Consider the following 24,465-nt stretch of genomic DNA (forward strand, 5'->3'; position numbering starts at 1 on the left):
TTGCAATCAGCTCAGAAACTCGAGCTTGAGCTCCGAATCGGCTCGGAAATTTCCGAGCTTAAGAAATTAAAGCTCGAAATCGGCTCGGATTAGGCTCTCGGTTAAATCATATTTTTCTTTACTTTCTTTAACTTTTATATCAAATTAAAAATAAATATATTATAGAAAAATGTAAATATAAAATACTTATCAAATATAATTCAAAATTAATCATAAATGCTAAAATAACATTTATTAATTAAGAACAAAAACAATTGTAAATGCCAAAATTAAATAATAATAATAAAATAAAACGAGCCTATAAGAGCTTTCGATCCGTACTATACTCAGCTCAGAATCGACTCGGATTTGGCATACCTTGGCTTGAAATCAGCTCGGAATCAGTTTTGACCCGAGTTTTGACCAAGCTGATTTCGATCCTAACGAGTCAGTTCAGATCATTTACAGCCCTAGGATGGACTAATTAATATTGTTACTTGAAATTTATAAATTTCCTTTTATTTCACTCAATCAATCTAATAAATTTTATTAGATTAAACATGACATTTTATTCACAACATCTTTATTACATAACCTTTTTAAAATTCCATCAGAAATCAATTAATTTCAACAATCCATCCATTCTTGTCTTCAATCTCACCCTTTTGAATTGCCATATAAGTTGAGAACATCCTTTTATACACAGCATTTTCATCTATTTTGTAATCAACCCTGCATTTTTATGGAAATCAATATTAACATTTCACAAAGTATGCTCTTTAAAATGGTCTCAGGACTTTGATATTGGAAGGAATTTGTTAAAGACTAACCTTTTGTCTTGGTATGTTATGCTACCAACTGGGTTTACTACCACTGCAGTTCCTGTACAGAAAACTTCATCTGCTTTCAGCAATTCCTCTACTTCAATTAGTCGTTCCTCGACCTGCACGATATTTTATCATTTGGAACTATTGTGAAATTGTTCAATCTTGTAATTTTTAAGCGGAATTAAAATGTATGGAGAAATAAAAGTTTGTTTCTTTATGACTAGGTTTACGTATGTGTCTTTTAAACGGTGTTATAAAGGCGATCATGATGTTAACACGATATAAATTTAGGTTTTCAGTACCATTCTTACGATTTTGCCAGCTAAATTAGCAGACATTTGGTCATGCTTGGTTTATTGATCAACTATATAAGCGTCAGCTGAATAAGACTTGCCTGATAACCGTGATCATGCGCGATTTCAATGATGCCGTTTCTAGTAATTCCTGCCAGGATAGAGCCTTTCGTTGGAGGAGTCGAGATTATATTGTCCTGAAAATAGTGATTGATTTGGACAAGGAAACAGTTACATAAATATAAGCTACCTTATTTTTGTATGCAAGTGTTTGACATGTAGCTTATTTAACCAAATAGGCAAATAAGTTACCTGAAATGAAAAATAAGGTACCTGATCTTACTTCCAATTTACCATTTTATTCTATAATATTTTAATAATTATTATATCATTTTAGGTCAATTCACCAAAAACCAACTACCTTTTCAAGTGCTTTGCCAAAAATGTTTTATTTAATCAGTTATCTTATCGCTCCTACTTTTCAGCTACCTTATCAATTAACTTTTAATTTTACCAAACAAAGTCTTAATCCAAGATATGTTATACCTTGACGATAAATATATTGCAAGCGGAGACTTCCTCCACATATTTGTTGTGTTCTGAATCAAGATACAACACATCAGAAAATCCTTTGCTCTTTGCCCTTATTAATGGTTTCAAAGCCTAAAATAAACATTAATCAAACAACAGGTACAAAAATATCAGTGTAGTAATTATTGGCAAATTTACGGTCACACCGCCGACTTTAAATAGATCACATCTTATAACTTATTACCGGTGCATAGTTGGTGATCGATTTGACACCACCGGTGCCACCACGAGAAGCACGATGAAACTCGTCCTCAACGTACAAGCTTAAGGGGGCACTTCCCGCCTGATAGTTACATATACCAATATGAAGGATTTGTTAGAAGATAAGACTCTGATAAGAAGTGTATTGCAGACAAGGGATAGGAAACTAACTTTGAAATAATTGCCAACAGGAGTAACGTAGATGATGAACGTGTACTCTGGAGCCGGGGCCAACCCTAAAACCGGTCCGGTTCCTAGAAGCAAAGGTCTAATGTATAGGGTACCCTTCCCTGCCGGAGGAATCTGTTTCCATGGCCAAAGAGGTTAAAAACTGGAGGCGAAAGTAGAGTTTAAGGTTGTGAAATACAGACCCAGCGGTTGTTAGCGAGAACGGTCTTCTTGACAGCATCAACAAAGAGATCAACAGAAGGAGAAGGCATGCACATTCTTTCAGCCCCTATTTGCATGCGCAATGCATTTTCATGAGGTCGGAACAACACTATTTTCCCGTCTTCTCGCCTCATTGCCTTCATTCCTTCATATAAGCCCTTTGGGAATTTACACAACATTGTTAGTTTTAGTACAAAACTACCCCGTTCATTCTTATTAAGTCCATAGATTATAGTGATAATTATGAGTAACTGGTGGTGGCTAACAGGGCGAGTTAGCTCGACCTGCCCCCGACCTTTGTCTAGCCAGGGTCGAACTTCCCCATACAGGCCAGCTCTCAACCCACCCTGCCACCAGAATATCCCCTACTGATAGGTGAGGTAATCTCCTTCAGGATACTGAAGGCACTTAATGGGTTACCAGATTCAAACCTTTAACCACTTATTTAAGAGATAGGAATACCTTTATAATAACATTGTTGTACGAATTATCAACTTACTTGACCATAATTCAAGACACCAGCAGCAGGGCTCAACTCAATATTACCATAGGGTAAAAGTTGTCCCTTATCAAACTCGTCTCCAATTGAGCATTTCATTATGTACATGTAATCTGTTGGAGTTACGCCGAATCCGAGACTATCCCAATCGATTTCCGTGTCCATTCCATTACATGTAAGCCTGTCAAAATAAAGGAAATAAACTTACACAAATTTACACAAATATATATACGGAGTAATTATTTTCTAATCAAACAAGAAGTAGCTTTAGTCAAGAATTGCTTTACGGCATACAAATGTCCCATTATATGTATCTTATGCGCGCTATTTCGTATCACAAACCGTTATAATTAACCCTACATAACGGTCTTATTAGAAATTAAATTTGTTAATAAGCAAATGTTTGTCAGTTTCTTGGAATTCACTTTTTTTTTTTTTACGAATTTGAGCATAGGCGAAATGACATCTAAAATACATTAAAAAAAAAAAAAAAGATAAAGATTGGTGCCAATTGCCGAACATTACCTAGAGTTAGAAGAATCTGAGGCCATAGTGATCAAAAAGATTATAGTGTTCGATAAAAGAGAAAAAACAACGTAGAATTTTGTTGATAAAATTGTAACTTGTTATAGTTCCTATTTATAAGCGCGGTGGCATGTTCAGTGGCGGAGCCGAAATCGTTTAAATATGAGGTCAATTCTAATGTAATTGTTATTCATTTGTTTTATTACGGGATTTTAAAGACACAAATTTTTCAAATTAGCCAATTAAATATTGTTGATGAAAAATGTCAATTGTCGAAAAATTGTAAGGTCTCAAGACCCCACTACCTACGCCACTAGGCAAGCCCTAATCATTTCAGAATAGACCGTCCAAATTTTTAAATTGTGCATGAAACGCGAGATTAATTAACATTGATGTTGCGGAGTATTACACTCAAAATAATGCGTATGCATCGAATAATATTTGTTAGTGAGTTAGTCTATGTATGTTAATTATTCAAGTCCAGATGTTATTCACAGTGTATATGGCTGTCATTCGATTTTACACCAACTTTGTATTTTTATAATTCCATATTAATAATAATTAGATGAAAATTTGAACTTAAAATTATTAAGATAAATGGATGTATGATTACACATTATTTTAGTTGAGAATATCTTAGTTGAGAATTTGCATAAAATAATTAAGATTGTGGTTAGTTGCGAATTTTAAAATTCTTCTGAAAATAGGCGGTGATGGGGCATATTCTGCACCGCTGACCAAGTCAACATATTGAGCAAGGTCAAAGATGTCCACAGCAAGTCAACGACCAAGACAGCCTAGCCGATGAGAATCATCACCGGTCGACTGGTCTCGGATGACAACCTTCCAAATGGGACACATACCCGCGTACTCACATCCAAGACCCCTACCGTGAGTCAACAGGCCCGCCGGCCTGCCATAGGTCCCTCGGCCGAGGGGTAGATCGCCTTTCCACCGCTAGCCACTTGGCCACTTGGCCACTACGTGACAAAAGGTGAAGTCTATAAATACTCCTCAACCTTCATTGAGGAAGGGATCCCAATTCAGAAATACACAACTTAACCTAAATACACTATTCATCCGGTATAATCTTCTTTATCTCTCTGCAATATATTCCTAGCCAATTAGCATACAACATATATATTTAAGTTTATCGACTTGGGCGTCGGAGTGAGTACGCTTGGCACAAAGCCAAGCCCTCGCCCGTTCGTTGTTGCGGAGAGGCCGAGAGGAACGAATAAGACCAAAGGAGAATCCAACTCAAGACATCATTCTACAAGCCACGGGTGGTAACGATACTTGCTCGGAATTACACCCGGAACAATTGGCGCCGTCTCGGGGAAAAGACACTAGAAGCTAGTCACATTCATTCCCAAAAAAAAAAAAAAAAAAAAAAAACAACAAAAACCCACCCAAAAAGCTAAGAAGATGTCAAAAGAACAAGGGGTGTTCGTAAATCGACGAGCCCCTCCACCCGGATGATACCTTCAACAATTCTCGAGTCATACACCCCTCCGCCGGCGAGTAATCCAACCGGAGTTCGGGATGCCAATAACACCAGATGCGACGCCGCCCGCCAACCAAGTCACCCTCATGGGACATGTGGTCGACGTGGCATTGCTAAAGCAAATCCTGGACCTCATCGGTAGGACGTCGGCTCACACCGTCACACCGACAAGAGCGGCGGGACCCGTCCGAGAGACCAGGGGCCCGAACGTGACTCCAAGAGACTTGAACGAGCACCGGAAGAGGTTGGCCCTGTTGAAACACCGGAGGAGCCCGAATGCGGTGATGGACATAAGTCCCGACCGCACTCGCGGGGGACAACGTCACCACAAAGCACCACGAGGCCCACTCCGGAGGAATGAAAGAAGTCCGACCCATCGTAGTCGGAGAAGAAGAAGCCCGACTCGCCGTAGTCGGGAAGGAGTCCCTCCCGCTACGAGGAGAGGAGTCGGGCTAGGAATGCGAGGAGCCGATCTCCACGTGTCGTCCGATGTGATCGACAGCCCCTCGCCTCGTCCTAGAAGTCCAGGTGCCAACTAAGCTCAAGTTGCCACCCATATCATACAAAGGGGAGGGTGATCCACCGACCACGCCGAGGCTTTCGAGTCTCACATGTCGCATGGGGAGCAGCCCGATGAAGTATGGTGCCGAGTCTTCCCAACGACATTGCATGGGATGGCTCAAAGTTGGTACAAGGGGCTCCCCGACGGCTCGGTGTACTACTACGCCGACCTAAGGGACGCCTTTCTAGCCCAGTACTCTTGCAACAAGAGAAGGGCCGTGGAGACATCGGACCTCCTAACTATCAAACAAGAAGGGGGCGAGTCTCTACGAAGCTACATGAAAAGGTTCGACGGAAAGGTCCAACCAGATTCGGAGATTAATCCCGAATCGGCGGCCTTCGCGTACGATGAAAGGCCTCCCAAGGGGAGATTTGAAAAATGAGCTCATCAGGTGCGGAGGCCTGGGCTTGGATGCCGCCAGGAAGAAGGCTGACCAAGCCATCAAGGTAGAAGACTATCACAAGACGTGGCTGGGCCCGAGCGAGGCCGAGCACTCGGAAAAGAAGAGCCGCCAGGAGGACAATCCGCAGGAAAGACGCCGTGACAACAGCGGGTCACGGTCCGAAGAAAGACGCCGTGACAATAATAGGTCACGGCCTGACAAATCTGCCAGGAAACAGGACTCGGCGGGCGCCGGGTGGAGTTCGGGAACGTACCACCAGAGGCGGTATAACGATAAAACCCCTCTCGTCGTATCGCCGCCAAGTCTTCGCCCGAGCAAAAGCGAGGGCCGAAGTGGGAGAGACCCCAAAACCAAAGAGTGACGGTGACACGAGCCAAGATCTTGTGAGTACCACGGCCACACCGCCATCTAACCAACGATCGCGGCATCTCAAGAATGCCATTGAAGAGCCGATCGGGAAGGGGAGCCTCGGCAAGTACGTTGCCAAAAGCCAAAAACCGACGCCGGCGTTCGAGAAGAAATCCGTCTTCGAACGGATATGAGTGATCCACGTTGTCATCGGGGGCCACGAGAACGGAGGGTCCGCTCATGGGTACAAACGACACCCGAACGAGCTCTATCGGGCCATCAACTTTGTGCCCAACACACGCCACCCCTCTTCCAACATCCCCGACATAACTATCGGAAGAAAGGACTACGAAGGAGTCATCGCTCCTCACAACGACCCACTTGTAGTCAATTTGGACATATCCAACCACCTGGTCAAAAGGTGCCCGATTGACACAAAGCATACACGAATGTCATGTTCGGAGTGCTTCCTCACCTCGGCCCGAAGGTCAAGGATTTAAGCCCCCGCACCAACCCGCTATACGGTTTCTGCGGGGCCGGACCGGTACCACCGGGATCAATCGGACTCCGTAACGTTCGGCGAAAGGAATGCGGCCAAGAATGTCCTAGCCGAGTTCGTGGTCATCGACGGCTCATCCGCCTACAACGTTCTCATAGGCCGCGTCACTCTGAGCGAGGCCGACGCAGTGATGTCCATCCGGGCCCTAACATTGATGTACGTCTCGGACCTGGGGGAAGCGCATAAGCTCGTCTCCAAAGACGAGAATGACGAGGTGGTGAACGCCCGGATAGCGCCGCCGAGAGGATGCAACATGCAATCCCTTAAGGTGGCAAAGAAATCGGAGAAAGGGAAAGGTCTATCCTTACAACAGAGAGCGACCTCATGGATGTAACTAACGTCTAACCGGGAGGTACGCCTTCAACGGGCCATTAGGACGCCGGAAAATCTCGGAATACTCCATGTAACGTCGGAGGTGTCCAAAATAGTCGTGGGCGCCCGGCGCATGTTTTTACCTAAACGAAAAATCATCCAAGTCTTCCATCGAATGTACGCTCTCCCGTAATCACTAGGAAGGAGCAGACGCCGACTCACACTGTCATATCGACAAGAGCGGAAGTCTCCTTCAAGAAACAGCACCGTCGCAGCCATCCTCCAAGTAGTAGACGCCACGGCAGTCACCCCAAGAGGTGTGACGCCGTCGCAGTCACTCCAAGTAGTAGACGCCACGGGAGTCTCCTTCAAGAAACAGGCACCGTCGCAGCCACTCCAAGTAGTAGACGCCACGGCGTCACCCCAAGAGGTGTGACGCCGTCGCAGCCTCCAAGTAGTAGACGCCACAGGAGTCTCCTTCAAGAAACAGGCACCGTCGCAGTCACTCCAAGTAGTAGACGCCACGGCGGTCACCCCAAGAGGTGTGACGCCGTCGCAGTCACTCCAAGTAGTAGACGCCACAGGAGTCTCCTTCAAGAAACAGGCACCGTCGCAGCCACTCCAAGTAGTAGACGCCACGGCGAGTCACCCCAAGAGGTGTGACGCCGTCGCATCACTCAAAGTAGTAGACGCCACGGCAGACGACACTCACACTGCGTGCACCGACAAGAGCGCATGCACCCTAAGGAAGCGGACATCGCGACGGTTATAACCAGCGCGTTAATACTCGCCGAAACGATCAAGATGCCTTGGAAGCGTTAACACAATTGAGACACGCACTCTAGACTGCGCTCGCCAAGCCGAGGCGGGAACATAAGAGATACTCAATTAATAACGGAAAGAGACAACCCAGACAAAGACGGAGACGCTAAAAGGACAGTCGAAGCTCGAATACTAGCACAAGGAAAAGAAGTGAAGTAAAAACGGACTCTCATTAAATATATTCAACGAATCACAAGAAATTACAAGGATAAGCCAAAAGACCAAAAATTACAAATGCTATCCCCCTATGTCCGTTGTTGCTCGCCATCGCGGCGGCACGCACTTTCCTCGATGAGTACCCCAAATAGCTCCCTTAGCGGCCTCGGCTTTAGCCTCGGCGGCCTCGGCGCCTTTGCCCGCTTGGCTTCCTCTTGGGCCTCCTTAGCCTTCTCAGCCGTAGCTGCCTTCTCGGCGGCCGCCTCCTTCTCGCTCGCCTTCGCCTCTCCGCCTCTTTAGCCTTCTCCGCCACGGCTTGCTCCTTGGCTTCGAGCTTGTCATCAAGCGACTTGTCATATCTCGTCCCCACGGAAAGGAACCATCAAGAGGGAAGAGCTCCTCAATCACTTCCCTAGCAGCTCCTTCGGCTAAATCCCTAATTCAAGCACACATGTTAGGGAGCATGACGGTTTGGAGCATCTCAATGTCCTTATCCTTTTGCCTAATGACGGCATCTCGATCCGAACCACCTCCGCCCGGGCCTTAAACAGTCCCCTGGATTCATTCCTCTGTTGAGGTAGAGGTCGGCGTGCCTCTGAACGAGTGTACACTTCTCCAGCAGCTTAGCAGATTCAGCTGCCGCAGCCTCGGCCTTGGCTCTCTCAGCAAGGACCTCTTTCTCAACGTCCTGCCTGAGTTTTCTTTCAGCCAAGAGCGCCCTCTCGGCCTCTCCCCTAAGCCTCTGCTCATTGAGAAGATCCTGCTTGGCCTTCGCGGCCACCCTCTTAGTGGCATTTAGCTCCAAGGTGGATTGAGCCACGACCTTCTCCTGCTCTACGATACGAGCACCGGTAAGACTGTTCCACCTCGCCAGCTCTTTGATCAGCTCCGTGCCTTCATCTATGAGCTGGGAGAAGGAAACCTTCTGGGATGAAGGGACAGTGGCGACATTTTTATCACCGGCCAGAGTGGGGGAAGGAAACCTTCTGGGATGAAGAGTTCACGGTGACGTGTTGATCACCAGCCCGCACAGAGCTCCCCTCCACCTGCTGCCCAACAGGAGCGGCGGACGACTGGGGCCGATCTACAAAATTTAAAGCAAGCATAAGTATCGACATACGCAGACATGCCGAAGCGCCTAAGGAACCGGCTAAATCTAAAGCCACAGAAAGAACAATACCGTGCTTGGCCCTCTTGGCCGAAACGCGCGTCTCCTCGTCAGCAGCAGAATCAACGGTCGCGGTATAGGCCGTCTGTTTTCTTTTACGGACGAGGGGCGAGCCCTCCTCCTCGTCGGAGTCATCCCCGTTGGAGATACAAATGACCTCCACCGTCTCCTTCTGAACAGGGGGGATGGAAGGCGGGGCCGGTGTCGACGCCACCACCGCCGAGGACTTCGTTTTGCGCGTATGACGCGACACGTTACTAACAACCTTCGCCTGGGTCTCCACCGCACTCAAGCTTTTCAGCCGCTGCTCTATGAGATCAGTCGGCGACCTCCTGCGGTCATTGGGGAGAGCTTTGGGATGTAAGTTAGCAACGGTTTTATCTTTGTTCAGCCCCATTCTCCGGAGGATATCCTCAGACAGGTCCGGTCCAAAATGGCCTGCGAAGGAAACGAAGCAATAGTTAAGTAGAAGAAATAAATCAAAGTTTAAAGACACAACGAGAACAGTGATGGGCCTCACACCGACCCCACTCACCCTGCGCTAGGGCCGGTATGAGGCCGACATGGCAAAGCGGCTCATCCTGAAGAATGATCTGCGTTGGAGGAATCCATCTTTTCGGCAGCCCACCCTTGTCTACCTCAAAAAGCCGCATTGCCAACCTCTCGTCCTCCGAGAGAAGAACCCCGCCAAAGATCCATTTTGAGTTTCTTCCGGAGACCCATCCGTCATGCTCCGCCTTAGTCTCACACCGCAAGTTAACTTGATGCTTTGAAAGGAGCAGGAAGCGGATAGTCGTTCGGCACCTTAACGTACACCCACCGACCCCCGCCACCCTTGCAAGAGGAAAGTTTGTCGCCATAATATAACCCTTCTCCGTGTGCACGCTGAACCACCGGCGCGCCGAGAATGACGGTGGAGGTAGTGAAGTCGGCGAAATAAGTTCACCGTTGGGGCCTCCCCCTTGAAGAGACAAAGTCAGACAAACCCGATTATGGTCCTCATGGCCAACGGGTGCAATTGGGCAACGGCAACGTTCATGGCCTTAAGGATGGCCACAACGTACCCATTCAAATGAAATCGGAGCCCAAACTCCAAATGTCGCATATATACGCCGGTGTGGGCCCGGTGGAGGGCAACAGACACCCGACCCTCCTCCAGGATAACGATTTCGTAGCCCTCACCGAAGAAGAAATGTTTCTCGAAAAATATCTCACCGAACAAATGGGGCTAACTTATGGGTCCAAGTACAGTCAAGACGGACTTTACAAGCAAGGCCGTGATCCATAACGTACTTCCTCACGTTGTTGGGACGAGCCTCCTCAGCATCGTCACCAAAATATTCTGCGTCATCATCGACATCAGAATCATCCTCCCATTCCTCCAGAATTCGAGGATCGACCTCGGGAGAAGGTGACCTACGGCCCGGCTTACTAGGCCCGGCGTCGGCAGAAGACATGTTTACAATGAAATTACAAAATTAAAAATTGGAAAGTTTGTTTGTTTACCTTGAAGAAAACGCTCGCCGGGGTAACAACTCTGGAAATTAGAAAAAGAAACCCTTGGAAGTTTAGAGAGAAGGAAATTTTGGAGAATGAAATTGGTGGCCAATTTTTCGGAGCGATTGCCCTATTTATAGGGAAAAGCCCATGAAGCAGACCAATCAAAGAAAAACACCCATGAAGCGTCAACCAATCAGCGTGCAGACACGTGTCGGACATGCAACCACGGGATGTCAATCGTTGCAACAGTTGTGTCAATCAATGCAACAGTGACCAAACGTCTTCAACACGCCTATTCAAATCTCTCCGCCTATTCACCTTCCTCAACAAATTCCCATGCACCTTTTCTCCACCGGCCACGTAATCGACCAAGCTAGACACCGCCGGCCGGGGGCGATCGTAAATAACCGGCAGTCTCAACCTCGGTCTCGGCCAGCGTCCCTTTCTTTTCCACATCGGATGCCCAAAACACATCCATGTGGAGGGGGGATATGGTACGGCCTAAGAAAGACTAGGCAGAGCAGAAGAAGCCGCCACAGAAGGAGCCGATGCAGGAAAATTTTCTACAAACTACTTGCGCAGAATATACGCTCAGACGTACATCGAAGCCCATACCACGGCATAGACTACGCTGGGGGCAAATTGATGGGGCATATTCTGCACCGCTGACCAAGTCAACATATTGAGCAAGGTCAAAGATGTCCACAGCAAGTCAACGACCAAGACAGCCTAGCCGATGAGAATCATCAGCCGGTCAGCCTGGGTCTCGGCATGACAACCTTCCAGCCGGGACACATACCCGCGTACTCACATCCAAGACCCCTCGGCGGTGAGTCAACAGGGCCCGCCGGCCTGCCATAGGTCCCTCGGCCGAGGGGTAGATCAGTCTTTCCACCTGCTAGCCACTTGGCCACTTGGCCACTACGTGACAAAAGGTGAAGTCTATAAATACTCCTCAACCTTCATTGAGGAAGGGATCCCAATTCAGAAATACACAACTTAACCTAAATACACTATTCATCCGGTATAATCTTCTTTATCTCTCTGCAATATATTCCTAGCCAATTAGCATACAACATATATATTTAAGTTTACTGACTTGGGCGTCGGAGTGAGTACGCTTGGCACAAAGCCAAGCCCTCAGTTCGTTCGTTGTTGCAGGAGAGGCCGAGAGGAACGAATAAGACCAAAGGAGAATCCAACTCAAGACATCATTCTACAAGCCACGGGTGGTAACGATACTTGCTCTGGAATTACACCCGGAACAGGCGGAAAATATAAAGGGAAAACAAAATGATAATGAAAATGTTAAGCTCGATGTGTAAGCTTTTATGTCAATTCCAATCTCTATTTCACAAAGCACTAGTTAATTTAATGAGTTAACCCTAAGATAAGAACCCGAACTTTTATATTTTTTTCCGTTAAGGACCTATAATATAAATTTTTACAGTTAAGGCACTCATAGTCAACTGCCGTTAAGTCCATGCCTACTACATGCCTGGTATTTTGCTATCATCGTTAGTATTGTCATTATGAACGGGGGAATCTACATAGTAGCAAAGGGTAGCACTCGCTACCCCAAATCTCTAGAAAATGGTTAAGATTACATCAGAAAAATTTGCTACTCCAAAATTTTATTTCTAGGTTCGCCCCTGATTATGATGTCCATTTCCATGCTTACCATTGACTAATTTGAATTTGTGCAAAAAAAAAAGCGTTTTTTTAATAAATATTTATATTTGGTCTGACTATTTTTTTTGGGCTTTTTATAAGTAACAATTTTCTACTCCTACTTTTTAAGGGTTAGATATCAACTACTGACTTTTAAAAAACATTTTTAATACTCCCTAATTTATAGTGTTTGCCCTGTTTGGCTTAGTTTCTACTTCTTCAATTGCAAAAGCACTTTTTTTTTTTTACATTGCAAAAGTACTTTTAAAATTAGTCCAAACACCACCAATAATAAGTTATTCATAAGTAAGTAATCGACTTACTCAAATTTAGATCAACCTTCAACTCGACTTAATTCACAAATACCTCATATGTTTAGTTGCTTCGTTGATTCTCAAGTACTTTTGGATTTTCATTTTAAGAACTCAAGTTTATATCAACCTACCTCCATTTTTTTTTTTTTTTTCTATTTGCTTTTATAAGGCCAAATTTCCAAACATTCACCTTAAATATATAAGTTAAAAGAATAAAAAAACATAAATTTATAAAAATAAAATAATTACGCTTATTATCAAAATATCTTTTCTAAAATATTTTTTCAACTAAAAAATAATGTATAAATGTCGCAAAATCCAATTAGAGTTTCGTCTTGAACACCGCAATAAATTAAGCAAATGGAAAGATACACAAAACATGGTCACATACTCACATATGGTTTCATAGCCCCACCCACTTGCTCTCCCACTCGCGCATTGTGAGAGGTTACAAGTAGAAATGGTAATTCGGGGCGGGCTAAGGTGGGCGGCACGGGCACGGCACGAGTCCGGCACGGGCACGACACGACACGGATGAATAATACTGATGACACGGGCACGGCACGAACGGGTTGGAGGCGGGCCGCGGCTGCGTTTTTTGGAAATTCCCGTGCCTAGGCACGGCACGGCCCAAGCACGGACGGTCCGACACGAACCAGGCACGGCAGGCCTGGCACGGCACGGCCTGAGATTTGGCCCGTCTCTTAATTATAAAATTAAATTCCATTTTTTAATATCGTTTTTTAATATCGTTTTTTAATTATTTAATTAAATCTAGTACATTAAAAATACAAGTAATCAACTAAACAAGACATCAAGTACATTAATATTTAATAAAATATATATTTAAATCATTAATGTCCATTATTTATACAAATAAAAAGTATTTAGAAAAAAATACTAAGGATATTGGGCCGACCCACGTGCTAGGCGTGCCAGGAGCGGGCCGCGGCGGGGATTTGGGTGAGTGGGTCAGGCACGGCACGACACGGCTAGCCCAATATCCGTGCCTGGGCCGGGCCATTTTTTGGGGAAGGCACGATGGGCCAGCACGCGGGCCGGCCCAGCACGGCCCATTACCAACACTAGTTACAAGCTTATGACGGAATAGTACCGTCACAAATGAGAGTTTTCTCGTAGTCTTCAATGGACTTAATAAGCCTGTTAATATTGCCCTTACCAAAGCCACCACAAGCAGGTTTTTGATACATCTTCTCATCCTCTCCCTCAATCATACAACCAATCCTTTGTATAATCTCAATTATCAATGTCGGCCTATCGCCAATTGGAGTCGTAAAAATCTGAAGTAAGACACCTTCGTGATCCCTATCAACTTTGATTGATAATTTCTCACATTCGAGTATTTGCTCCTCAGTCAACACATCTCCCGCCCACTCCCTCATGCCCTTGTAGTATTCAGATGGCGGCGAGGGCGTAAAGTTGAACCCACCGAGTCCTGACCTTTTCTTCATTTCTTTCAGTGTTTTAAAAATATCTTTGGTTTGTAAAGCCAGGTGTTGGACCCCTGGCCCGTTATTATGATTCAGAAACGTATGAGCGAAGTTGTTTCGCTGAGTCGTCGTCCCTTCTACCGGCTCAAACAGGTTTAGGACGACGGACTCGTTGTTGTTTGCTACGAATACGGTTTTAATTGTATCTGTGATTTCCAGCATGTCCTCAGCATCGTACTCGATAAAGTCGTGAAAGCCCGTTATCATTTTAATGTAGTCGGAGTTGGACACAAGGGCTAGTTCGGGCACACAAGATGCGATATGGTCAAGCGCCACGATACCGAATTCGTTGAAGTAATCATCTTTATTAACTGGTGAAAACTTAGGCAAGAAGCAATCATTATTATGAGCATTTGCATGGCTGACGTAGCGTAATACCACGTCACCATAAAGTTGCACTTCTGCAATGGTGACCTGTCCTTCTAAAAGGACAGGTTCTGCGACCGGGATAGCTCCGGCCGTGATGCTGGCGTGGAATGCCACGTCAGCGTCATCAACGTCCAAGGCCACAGCCCGGACAGCGAGGCCGTGGGCGGTGGTAAAGGACAAGTGGGTTCCATAATCGAATGAGGGAATGACATCACTACTACTACTACTGGGTTTTGTTGTGGATAGGTTGGGTGGGTACGCGGCGGTGAAAAGGAAGTTAAGGTTACCGCCGCGTAGGAGGTACGAGGCATGGATGAAGTTGCCGGTTGAAAGGTCAGACTTCGCCACCAACGGTATACCCAAGCTGTGGGAGAAGCGACAGCTTGTGTTGGTGGCGTCACTGCACCATAACTCAATATGGTGAAACCCATTTATTTTAAACCGGTCCGATTTCGGATTGTACCGGACAAAGTTGGAGGAATCTCGTATGTTCATTGGGATTGATTTGTTCAAGATTTGTAAAACTGTATTGGGATGTAATTAAGTAAATTAGTACTTGAAGAGAATTATTTAATTTGGATTTATTGCATGTATTGGTGTTGAAATGAAGTTGTTGAAATTTATATTTATAGACGAGTCTTCAACTAATATTCCCCGTATCTCATTATTATCTTCCAAACAAAAATTCTAAGGTCCACCGAGGTGTACAAGAATATCGTACACCCTAGCCAATGAAATGTCTTAGTTTTTATTTTATTAAGATTATGTTCAATTATTTATGAAGATTTTATTCAATTCTTATATTTTTATTGGGTCTTCCAAATTTGACTTGTCTTCAATGTATAGAATTCATTGCTGTCAAAACTGTACAAGTCAACTATGAAGGTTATTGAGAATGGAGAGATTATTGTGGGATGTAGAGAGTATAAACTACCATAAATAAATTATTGCAAATTCTCATTTAAGACGAGTATATCCTTATTACTCACTAACTAAATATGTCATGTGCACGAAAGATTATCAAAAATTAAAGTTCGTCTTTGCAAAACTATTTTAAGCGAGAAAAAAAGTTAATGATCTGTTTTTATACCTAAACAAATAGACTCCGTTCGGACATTTGTTTACCTATGAATGTTTCTAATAGTCTAATCTTCTCGTAAGTAGACTATACAATCAGTTGTATTGGTTGTATAGTAAAGAATCCGAGCTTTATAATGAATTATTTGATCTTACACTGTTACACCTATATATTACGAGCTTTATTAGAAAGAACTTGAGTTCCATTATAAAAATATTGATTTTAAAAAATTATAATGAAATTCAAGAATAGTATATATATAAGCTCAACTAGATTTTAATTTTGACATAAAAAAATTTAAATATAAATAAAAAATTATAAAAGCTCGAAAAAAATATATATAAGCTCAATTAAATTTATGATGGTTGTATAATGCTCTTATACAACAGGTTGTATAGTAGTATTTATGCTATTCTTCCACCTTTATTGTTATCCATTTGCCATTTAATAATAACTACCTCAAATAATCAGTTAATGTATTATACAACTGGTTATATATACAACTTAGTCAATGTAATTGAGCGTTGTTACAAAGTTATCGAGCTCTATTAACAAAATTATCGAGCTATGATACAAAGTTATTGAGCTTAACAGAATAATTATTAAACTCAATAATTTCGCAAAATAGTTCAATAACTTGTAAAATAACTCAACAACTTTGTGTAAGAGTTTAACAACTTTAAGGCAGTTGTATAATGTTATTATACAACTGGTTGTACGATAGTATTTGTGACAAATAATTCTCTCCTTTTTCCTCGATTTTTATGCTAAAAATAATGATAAACAAATGACCAATACAAAGAATAAAGGATAGGTAACTTCTCCTATTAACTTACTCTCATTTTTATATTGAGTAGAACAAAATCTTTCTAAGAGATCATAATCTCATGACTACTCAAATAACTAATAAGGAATGTATATATATATAATACAAAAATAGAAAAATAAATCTTTCTAGCTACTATATTATTCTTCACAAAGATCATACGACAAATAGAAAAATAAATAAGGAATGTACTCCGTATATATTATTCTTCACAAAGATCACACGACAATAGAAAAATATATTCATTCACCAAAAAAAAAAAAAAAAAAAAAAAAAGTTCTCTAGGTCAACCTTTGGCCTTAGGCATGTTATAAGGAAAGCTTTGTCTATAACCCAATTCCTTACTAAACAAGTCAGTGGATTGTTCAGTTGATTACTCAACAATATTACAACAGTAGACGTTACCGTCCGATAACGATGGTGTGTAATGTTAAAAATCGGTCAATAAACGTAATTGTTGACCGAATTTTTTAACTTTCTGACTACCAATATCCGTAGGTAATTATAATTACCAAACGTTATTGCTCAGTCGGTGAATAACTGATCGACGCTGGTCATCATTAAATCACCTCGACCGTCGGTCACTCGCACCCATTGAACGGATTTGGGTTGCAAGTTGGGGTTTGGAGGAGCTGAAACAAAGTCGCCAACTGTTGAGCCATTTGCTCTTGATTCCTCTCATATATACATACCATCTTCTATTTTAACCGAGTTTCTTCTATAAATTTGTAAAACTGTTAGATCACACTTGGTTGATGACGGGGCGGATTTGGGGTAGGCATGACTTACCCCCAGGCCAAGTTCCAGAAATAGGTGCATAATATAAGCATTAACCCTTGAATGACACAATGGTTAGTTGTCCAATCCCCTATTTACTAAATGAATAGGTCAATCTACATTTTTTCCCGCCTAAAATTTTATCTTCTAATTGGGCTTTTATTTTTTGCATTCTACTATAGGCTAAGTATAATGTAAAAAAAATGATTCCCAAAAAATATTATGTATAACTTCTATTACTAAGTGCTAAATAACATAAAAAAATATTGCCAGAAAATATAGATCACATATTATATTATATTATTTGATTGCCAGAAAATGTAGATCATATATTATATTCCCTCCTATTCACTATTTTATTCCCTATTTCCTTAAACGGATTATTCAGGTTTTCTTCCTATTTCTTATTTTGGAAATTTTTACTCTTATTTTATTCATTCCTCTCTCTTATCACCAAACCCCACCCAACTCTTTTACTCATATTTTATTACTTTCCTTAATGTTTTGGCCCCACAATTCCTTATTTAAATCATAATTATTCATCCTCTATCCTTCACCAAACCCCACACAACCCTTTTACTCTTATTTTATTATTTTCCTTAATCTTTGTGCCCTTAACAATAGGAAACAATATGGAGAATAGGAGGGAGTATTATTTGATTGCCCGGATAATGATTTCAGCAAAATATAACTTATTATCTTGCCCAAGTATGATTATTTGATTGCATATATTATTCTGCAAATTATAATTGCTGAAATCATTATAAGATATCAGAAAATGTAGATCATATCATTGTAAAATTTGATTGCCAAAAAATAATGTAAAATTTGATTGCCAAAAAACGTAGATAAAATCCTCAATCATTGCAAAAATTTTACGTTAGTTTAGTGCTATAAAAAATACTTTTTTAAAAAAATACATTTCAGCACATAACTTAATTATCTTCGATTAATTTTCAGTTTTTTTTTTTTTTTGGCTCCAAACAAAATACAATAACGAGAAAAATGAATAACTAATGAGATACCACTATTATTTTACAGTTCAATTTTACTCTGTTTTTTTTTTTTTGAATAATTTTACAATTCAATTTTTTTTTTCTCATATCAAGAATATAACAACGTGAAATATGAAAATTTAATAAGGTGTTAAGTTAGCATGATTAAGTACAAAAATAAAAACTCTATAAATACCGCGCATTCATTGCGCGGGATCTAAACTAGTATATGATCAAGAAGACGAGTGTTCGAGTCCAACAAGAGCATTAGTTTTTAGCATTTTTTCAGTTTGCCAGCCTTATTATTATAGTGAAATGTTATATAACATCAAATAGAAAATTCAGTAATTGCCTAATTAGTACCAAACTAGTTTTGTGATCCGTGAAAAATTACGGGTGTTATTTAAAGTTATGATTTCAAGACTTTTTTTATCTATTGTACATCATTTTACATCAATTCATGCTAGGGACTTAGTGAGCACCGAGTGATGATATTTGGTGTCGTATTAATGCTAATAGGTTTGTCTAGTAAGATCTAAATAAACACGCACTAATGAAAGTAGGAATGCAATGATACATAAGCCAACTAATTAGTGGGGTAACATGTCAATCAATTGAGCATTAAATGATAGTACATGATACGGATTTAGTAAATAACCAAATTATTTCCTTGGTCGTTGTCTCTTCGATATCCAGAGCCATAATGGCTCCAAATTATTTTCATGTATTGGTTAAAATAGGAAATCTCCGAAAAAAAAATCTAGGAAAAATTTGACAAACAAGCTAACTCATAAAAATCCACATACTTGCATGTAAGTTTTCATTTTTCATGTATTGATATCCAAGTATGTCTTTCTCCTGAAATTTATCAATTGTACATACAAATTAATATTATACCAAAATGAGATCCCCATGAAATACAATAAAACATTACCAAATGAGAGCAAATGATTATAATGGAAATTAAAAGAGAACACGAGAAAAACAAATGAACTTTAGGATGATAAAAAAAATGCATGTCTATTGTTATGCTTATGCAATTGTATGGCTTAATCGATTAGAGTTAGTATGAATCAGGAAGTATGTGTATGGGTGGTGTATGAATGGAAAGCGTTTTGTATGGTGTTATGAGTTAATTATTAATACAATTTACATTTCACCAAAAAAAATGTACAACCTGTTACACGAAGAACATCTGCATAGCACTTGTGATATTGTTACTACATTCTACAGTCTAGACAATAATATTTTATTTAGTAAAATAGTCGATAATATTTAAATGACCACATTAAAATTCATTGTCACACATAAATTACACCAATGGATTCTCCAATTCATGTTTTCCACCCTAACCATCTTATTAGTCAATGAACAATCCTACTAAGAGCATTCACATTGAAGAACATTGACTATCCTCTTAGACGAAAGAGAGTGATAAAATAAAGTCCTCTTCAATGGCAGCAACATCCTCTTTGCATCCTCTTTGAAGAGGAAGAGGAAGACATCATCTATAAATGGAGAATGTCCTTGTCTTGGCCATGTGCCATATAAGAGAGAAAATGAGTAGTAGGATCTACTTAAAAGAGAGGAAAGAAGATTCTCTTTGATGTGGAGAAGAATAGAGAAAAAGGACGAAGAAATTGGGAAGTGGGTAGAGAAAAGAAAAAATGATGGAGCCAAATGAAAAAATTAAAAGAAATAATAGAGAGGAAGAAGACCTCGTGATGCTTGAGTTTACGTCACCATAAAGTTACATTTCTGCCATGGTAACATGTCCTTCTAAAAAGACAGGTTCAGCGATCAAGATTGCCCCAGCCGCGATGCTGGCGTGGAAAGCGTCCTCCATGTCCAAGGCCACCATCCGGATAGCGAGACCGTGGGGGGTGGTAAAAGGCAAGTGGGTTCCATAATCGAATGTGTAAATGACAACACTACTACTACTACTACTACTACTACTACTACTATTTTTTGTGGTGGATAAGGTTGGATGGGTGCGCGGTGGTGAAAAGGAAGTTAAGGTTATCGCCGCGTACGTGTGGGAAAAGTCCAACAGAACTAACTAGATGAAATAGACTAGTAATAAATTACCATGTCTAAATTTGTAAGAATTGTTTTTTCATTAATTTATTCAAACAGGTGTTTTACCGGCGAATTACATATACCTTCTAAAATACACAATAACCTTTCCTACAAAAAGGATACTATTTGTCACAAAAGTGTCACTCAACAATCAACCTTACAAATTTTATTAGACTAGACATAACATTTATTCATAATATGTCTATTACATAACTTTCTTAAAGAAGTTTTTGCTTAAATGGGGTTGATACCCAAACTATTTAACAAAATGGTGCCGGTTTCAAACTATTTACCAAAAATGGGTCCACGTCATCATTTCCGAATTTTTCTTTTTTTTAAAAAAAATTGGACAAGTCGCTGTCCAGGACAGCGACAAGGTGCTTGCCATATTGAGGGGTTTGACATGCTACTTTCGTCCTCGCCGTTCTCCTTGTTCGATTCACCAAATGAAGAAATACCACCACCATTCTCTTCTTCTCACTTCCCTTATCGTACACACATATTTATTTGAGTAATTAGCTCAATAATTCATTCTTAAAACGACCCTCAATATCACCGTCCACTAACGATTTCGGTTTCGCGATAATCGATTCTATTTTTCGCGAAACCGAAATCGTTAGTGGACGGTGATATTGAGGGTCGTTTTTAGTGCAAACTATTGAGCTAATTACTCAAATAAATATGTGTGTACGATAAGGGAAGTGAGAAGAAGAGAATGGTGGTGGTATTTCTTCATTTGGTGAATCGAACAAGGAGAACGGCGAGGACGAAAGTAGCATGTCAAACCCCTCAATATGGCAAGCACCTTGTCGCTGTCCTGGACAGCGACTTGTCCAATTTTTTTTAAAAAAAAAGAAAAATTCGGAAATGATGACGTGGACCCATTTTTGGTAAATAGTTTGAAACCCGCACCATTTTGTTAAATAGTTTGGGTATCAACCCCATTTAAGCAAAAACTTCTTTCTTAAAATCCCATCACAAATTAATTAATTTCAACAATCCATCCATTCTTGTCTTCAAGCTGACCATTTTTTATTGCCATATAAGTTGAGAATATCCTTTTGTACACAGCATTTTCATCTATTTGGTATTCAACCCTGCAATTTTATGCAGATCATCAATATTAACATATCACAAATTATGCTCTTTTAAAGTGGTCTAAGGACTTTGACATTGGAAGGAATTTGTTAAAGACTCACCTTTTATCTTGGTATGTTATGCTACCTACTGGGATTACTACGACTACAGTTCCGGTACAGAAAACTTCATCTGCATTCACCAATTCCTCTACTTCAATTAGTCGTTCCTCGACCTGCACGATATTTTATCATTTAGCTTATTTTAGAATAAAAGGTAACAATCTTTGTGACTTGGTTCGCTTATGTGTCTTCTAAAAGGAGTTATAAATGCGATTATGATGTTGACACGATCTAATATCATACGAGTAATTATGATTCTACCAACTAAATTAGTCGATATTTGGTCATGCTTTGTTTATTGATCAACTATATAAGCGTCAGCTGAATAACACTTGCCTGATAACCTTGATCAAGTGCGATTTCAATTATGCTTTTTCTAGTAATTCCTGGGAGAATAGAGCCTGTTGTAGAAGGTGTTGAGATTATATTGTCCTAAAAAGAGATATTTAGAATATCGAAAAATGTAGAGGTAAGAAAGATGTAATAAAGGTGGCGTTCAAATTGGGTCCCACCCTCTCACATGCATTCTTAATTGAAGGGGTCTCCACTCACCCCATGTGAGAGGGTGACCCACTTTTATTTTTCCACAAATTCTTATTTCAAACCGTCATATCCGTCTGAAATGGTCAGACGGATACCATTTTCTCTCACAAAAAACCCATTTAGGGTGTGAGTGGGAAAGCACATGGGGTGTCCCACCACCTATGTGTTTCTCACTTGTGAGAGGTCTTATTGCGGTCTGAAATAAGACGGTCTGAAGCAAGACGGACTGTTATTTTTCAACCTGGAAATATTACCTTGACAAGAAATATATTACAAGTGGAGACTTCCTCCACATATTTCTTGTGTACTGAATCAAGATACAACACATCAGAAAATCCTCTGCTCTTTGCCGTTGTTACTGGTTTAAAAGCCTAAAATAAACATTAATCAAATAAGTGATCGACAAATATTAGTAGTAGTCGCGGTCACACTTCCGACTTTAAATAGATCAAATCTAATTACCGGTGCATAGTTGGTGATGGATTTGATACTACCAGTTCCACCACGAGAAGCACGATGAAATTCGTCCTCAACATACAACCTTAAGGCACTTCCCTCCTAATAGTTAGAAGAAAAGACTGTAACAACTGGCAAGGAAGAAGTATATTATTGTAGACAAGGGAACGAAAACTAACTTTGAAATAATTGGCAACGGGAGAAGCATAGATGATGAATGTGTACTCTGGAGCCGGAGACAACCCCAATATCGGTCCGGTTCCTAAAAGCAATGGTCTAATGTATAGGGTACCCTTCCCTGCCGGAGGAATCTGTTTAATTACATCGCGGCCAAAAATACACAAGTCAATAATAACACATCATTAAAATGTGGTCTGGTTAAAAATACACATACAAGTCAATAACATACCCAACGCTTGTTAGCGAGAACGGTCTTGTTGACAGCATCAACAAAGAGATCAACACAAGGAGAAGGCATACACATTCTTTCGGCACCTATTTTCATGCGCAATGCATTTTCATGAGGTCTAAACAACACTATTTTTCCGTCTTCTCGCCTCATTGCCTTCATTCCTTCAAATAAGCCCTTTGGGATGAATTTACACAACATTATTATTAGTTTTACACTTAAAAATAGATAAAAAATACTCCTTCCGTCTCAATCACTTACTTGGCCATAATTCAAGACACCAGCAGCAGGGCTCAACTCAATATTACCATAGGGTAAAAGTTGTCCCTTATCAAACTCGTCTCCAATTGAACATTTCATTACGTACATGTAATCTGTAGGAGTTACTCCGAATCCGAGACTATCCCAATCGATTTCCGGTTCCATGTGTCCATTTTCTTTACATGTTAGCCTGTCAATATAAAGGAAATGAACAAACACATACAATCCAGAAATCATAATCATTTTCGCAATTATGTAGGAAACATATACTCCGTATATACGGAGTAATTATTTTCTAATCAAACAAGTAGCTTTAACCGATAGACATATAAGATATCATACCGTTTTACCCTCTACATAATGGCAAAATTTTATTTAAGACGAGTATATCCGTCTTCACCTTAAAGACGAATTAAGTAGTTAGAATAACATTACCTAGAGTTAGAAGAATTTAAAGCCATATAGAGTGCAAATTGAGGACGTAGAATGATTGATAAAATGATAACTTATTATAGTTCCTAATTTATACTTCGTAATCCCTCAGTGCACATTGTTTAATGTTTATTTGCGCATGAAACTTGAGAATTATTAACATTGATGTTGTGTAGTATTACACTCTAAAAATGGATACGTATGGAATATATTTGATATGACACCATAATCGTATAATAATTGTTAGTGCCTTAGTCTATGTATATGTCAAATAATTCACAAATAATTAAGTCCAGGTGTTATTCACAGTTTATATGGCTGTCATTCGATTTTACGCTAGCTTTGTATTTATAATTCCATGTTAAATAGATGAAAATTTGAAAATTAAAGTTATTATTAATATAAATGAATGTATGATCACATCCTATTTTAGTTGAGACAATCTCACATAAGAATTTGGGAAGAATAACTAAGATTGTGGCTTGATAACTATGTTATTTACGTATTTTTATGCAAAAATTCTTCCATTAATTCCCTTTTTAGGTGCATAATATGTGAGAATTCATGTTTTATTAATCTCTCTATCTTCCTTAGTTAGTTGTTTGCATTTTATTTCACTCAAAATTTAAATATTTAGTTACTTATCATTTAAGTTTTCACCTTTAACATTAGTTAAGTAATTGGATTAAGTAAAAATCAAAACTTTGTCATGTTTAATATTAAAGATTCAAACTTTATCGCTTTTATGGGTTGAATAACCATGATTAGTGAGTAGTCTCTTTACTAGTGTTCGATTAATCTCCGACATGAGTATTTCACTTAATTAAAACTCAATTAGTTGTTGGGGGTTGGTTAGGGTTGATTGGAGGATTTGACTTGTTTAATGTCCTATTTGTTGTTGTA

The 24,465-nt window shown here is 40.5% G+C and overlaps 3 protein-coding genes across 4 annotated transcripts; all 3 read right to left on the reverse strand.

The window, feature by feature from the left end:
- Window positions 1–442: 442 nt before the first annotated feature.
- Window positions 443–2,888, reverse strand: LOC141595837 (branched-chain-amino-acid aminotransferase 2, chloroplastic-like). The gene is made up of 8 exons (XM_074415794.1): window positions 2,781–2,888; window positions 2,263–2,439; window positions 2,063–2,194; window positions 1,875–1,973; window positions 1,646–1,762; window positions 1,201–1,296; window positions 810–922; window positions 443–711 (listed from the first exon to the last, which is right to left on the reverse strand). Exons 1-8 carry the CDS (start codon window positions 2,886–2,888, stop codon window positions 597–599), a joined length of 957 nt encoding a protein of 318 aa, XP_074271895.1. The 3' UTR covers window positions 443–596.
- Window positions 2,889–13,724: 10,836 nt separating this feature from the next.
- LOC141595702 (4-hydroxyphenylpyruvate dioxygenase-like) lies at window positions 13,725–15,002 on the reverse strand. The gene has a single exon (XM_074415667.1). The coding sequence runs from the start codon at window positions 15,000–15,002 to the stop codon at window positions 13,725–13,727; it is 1,278 nt and encodes a 425-aa protein (XP_074271768.1).
- Window positions 15,003–21,244: 6,242 nt separating this feature from the next.
- LOC141595838 (branched-chain-amino-acid aminotransferase 2, chloroplastic-like) lies at window positions 21,245–23,313 on the reverse strand. Of its 2 annotated transcripts, none has more exons than XM_074415796.1 (8): window positions 23,131–23,313; window positions 22,870–23,046; window positions 22,640–22,771; window positions 22,467–22,562; window positions 22,259–22,375; window positions 21,798–21,893; window positions 21,462–21,574; window positions 21,245–21,359 (listed from the first exon to the last, which is right to left on the reverse strand). In XM_074415796.1, exons 1-8 carry the CDS (start codon window positions 23,293–23,295, stop codon window positions 21,245–21,247), a joined length of 1,011 nt encoding a protein of 336 aa, XP_074271897.1. In that variant the 5' UTR covers window positions 23,296–23,313. The 2 variants fall into 2 exon arrangements, with proteins under 2 accessions (XP_074271897.1, XP_074271896.1); XM_074415795.1 differs by having other exon boundaries at window positions 21,462–21,568; window positions 21,792–21,893; window positions 23,131–23,238.
- Between the last annotated feature and the right edge of the window lie 1,152 nt (window positions 23,314–24,465).

Source organism: Silene latifolia, chromosome 8 (assembly GCF_048544455.1).
Source record: "Silene latifolia isolate original U9 population chromosome 8, ASM4854445v1, whole genome shotgun sequence".
In the NCBI taxonomy this organism is placed as follows: Eukaryota; Viridiplantae; Streptophyta; class Magnoliopsida; order Caryophyllales; family Caryophyllaceae; genus Silene; species Silene latifolia.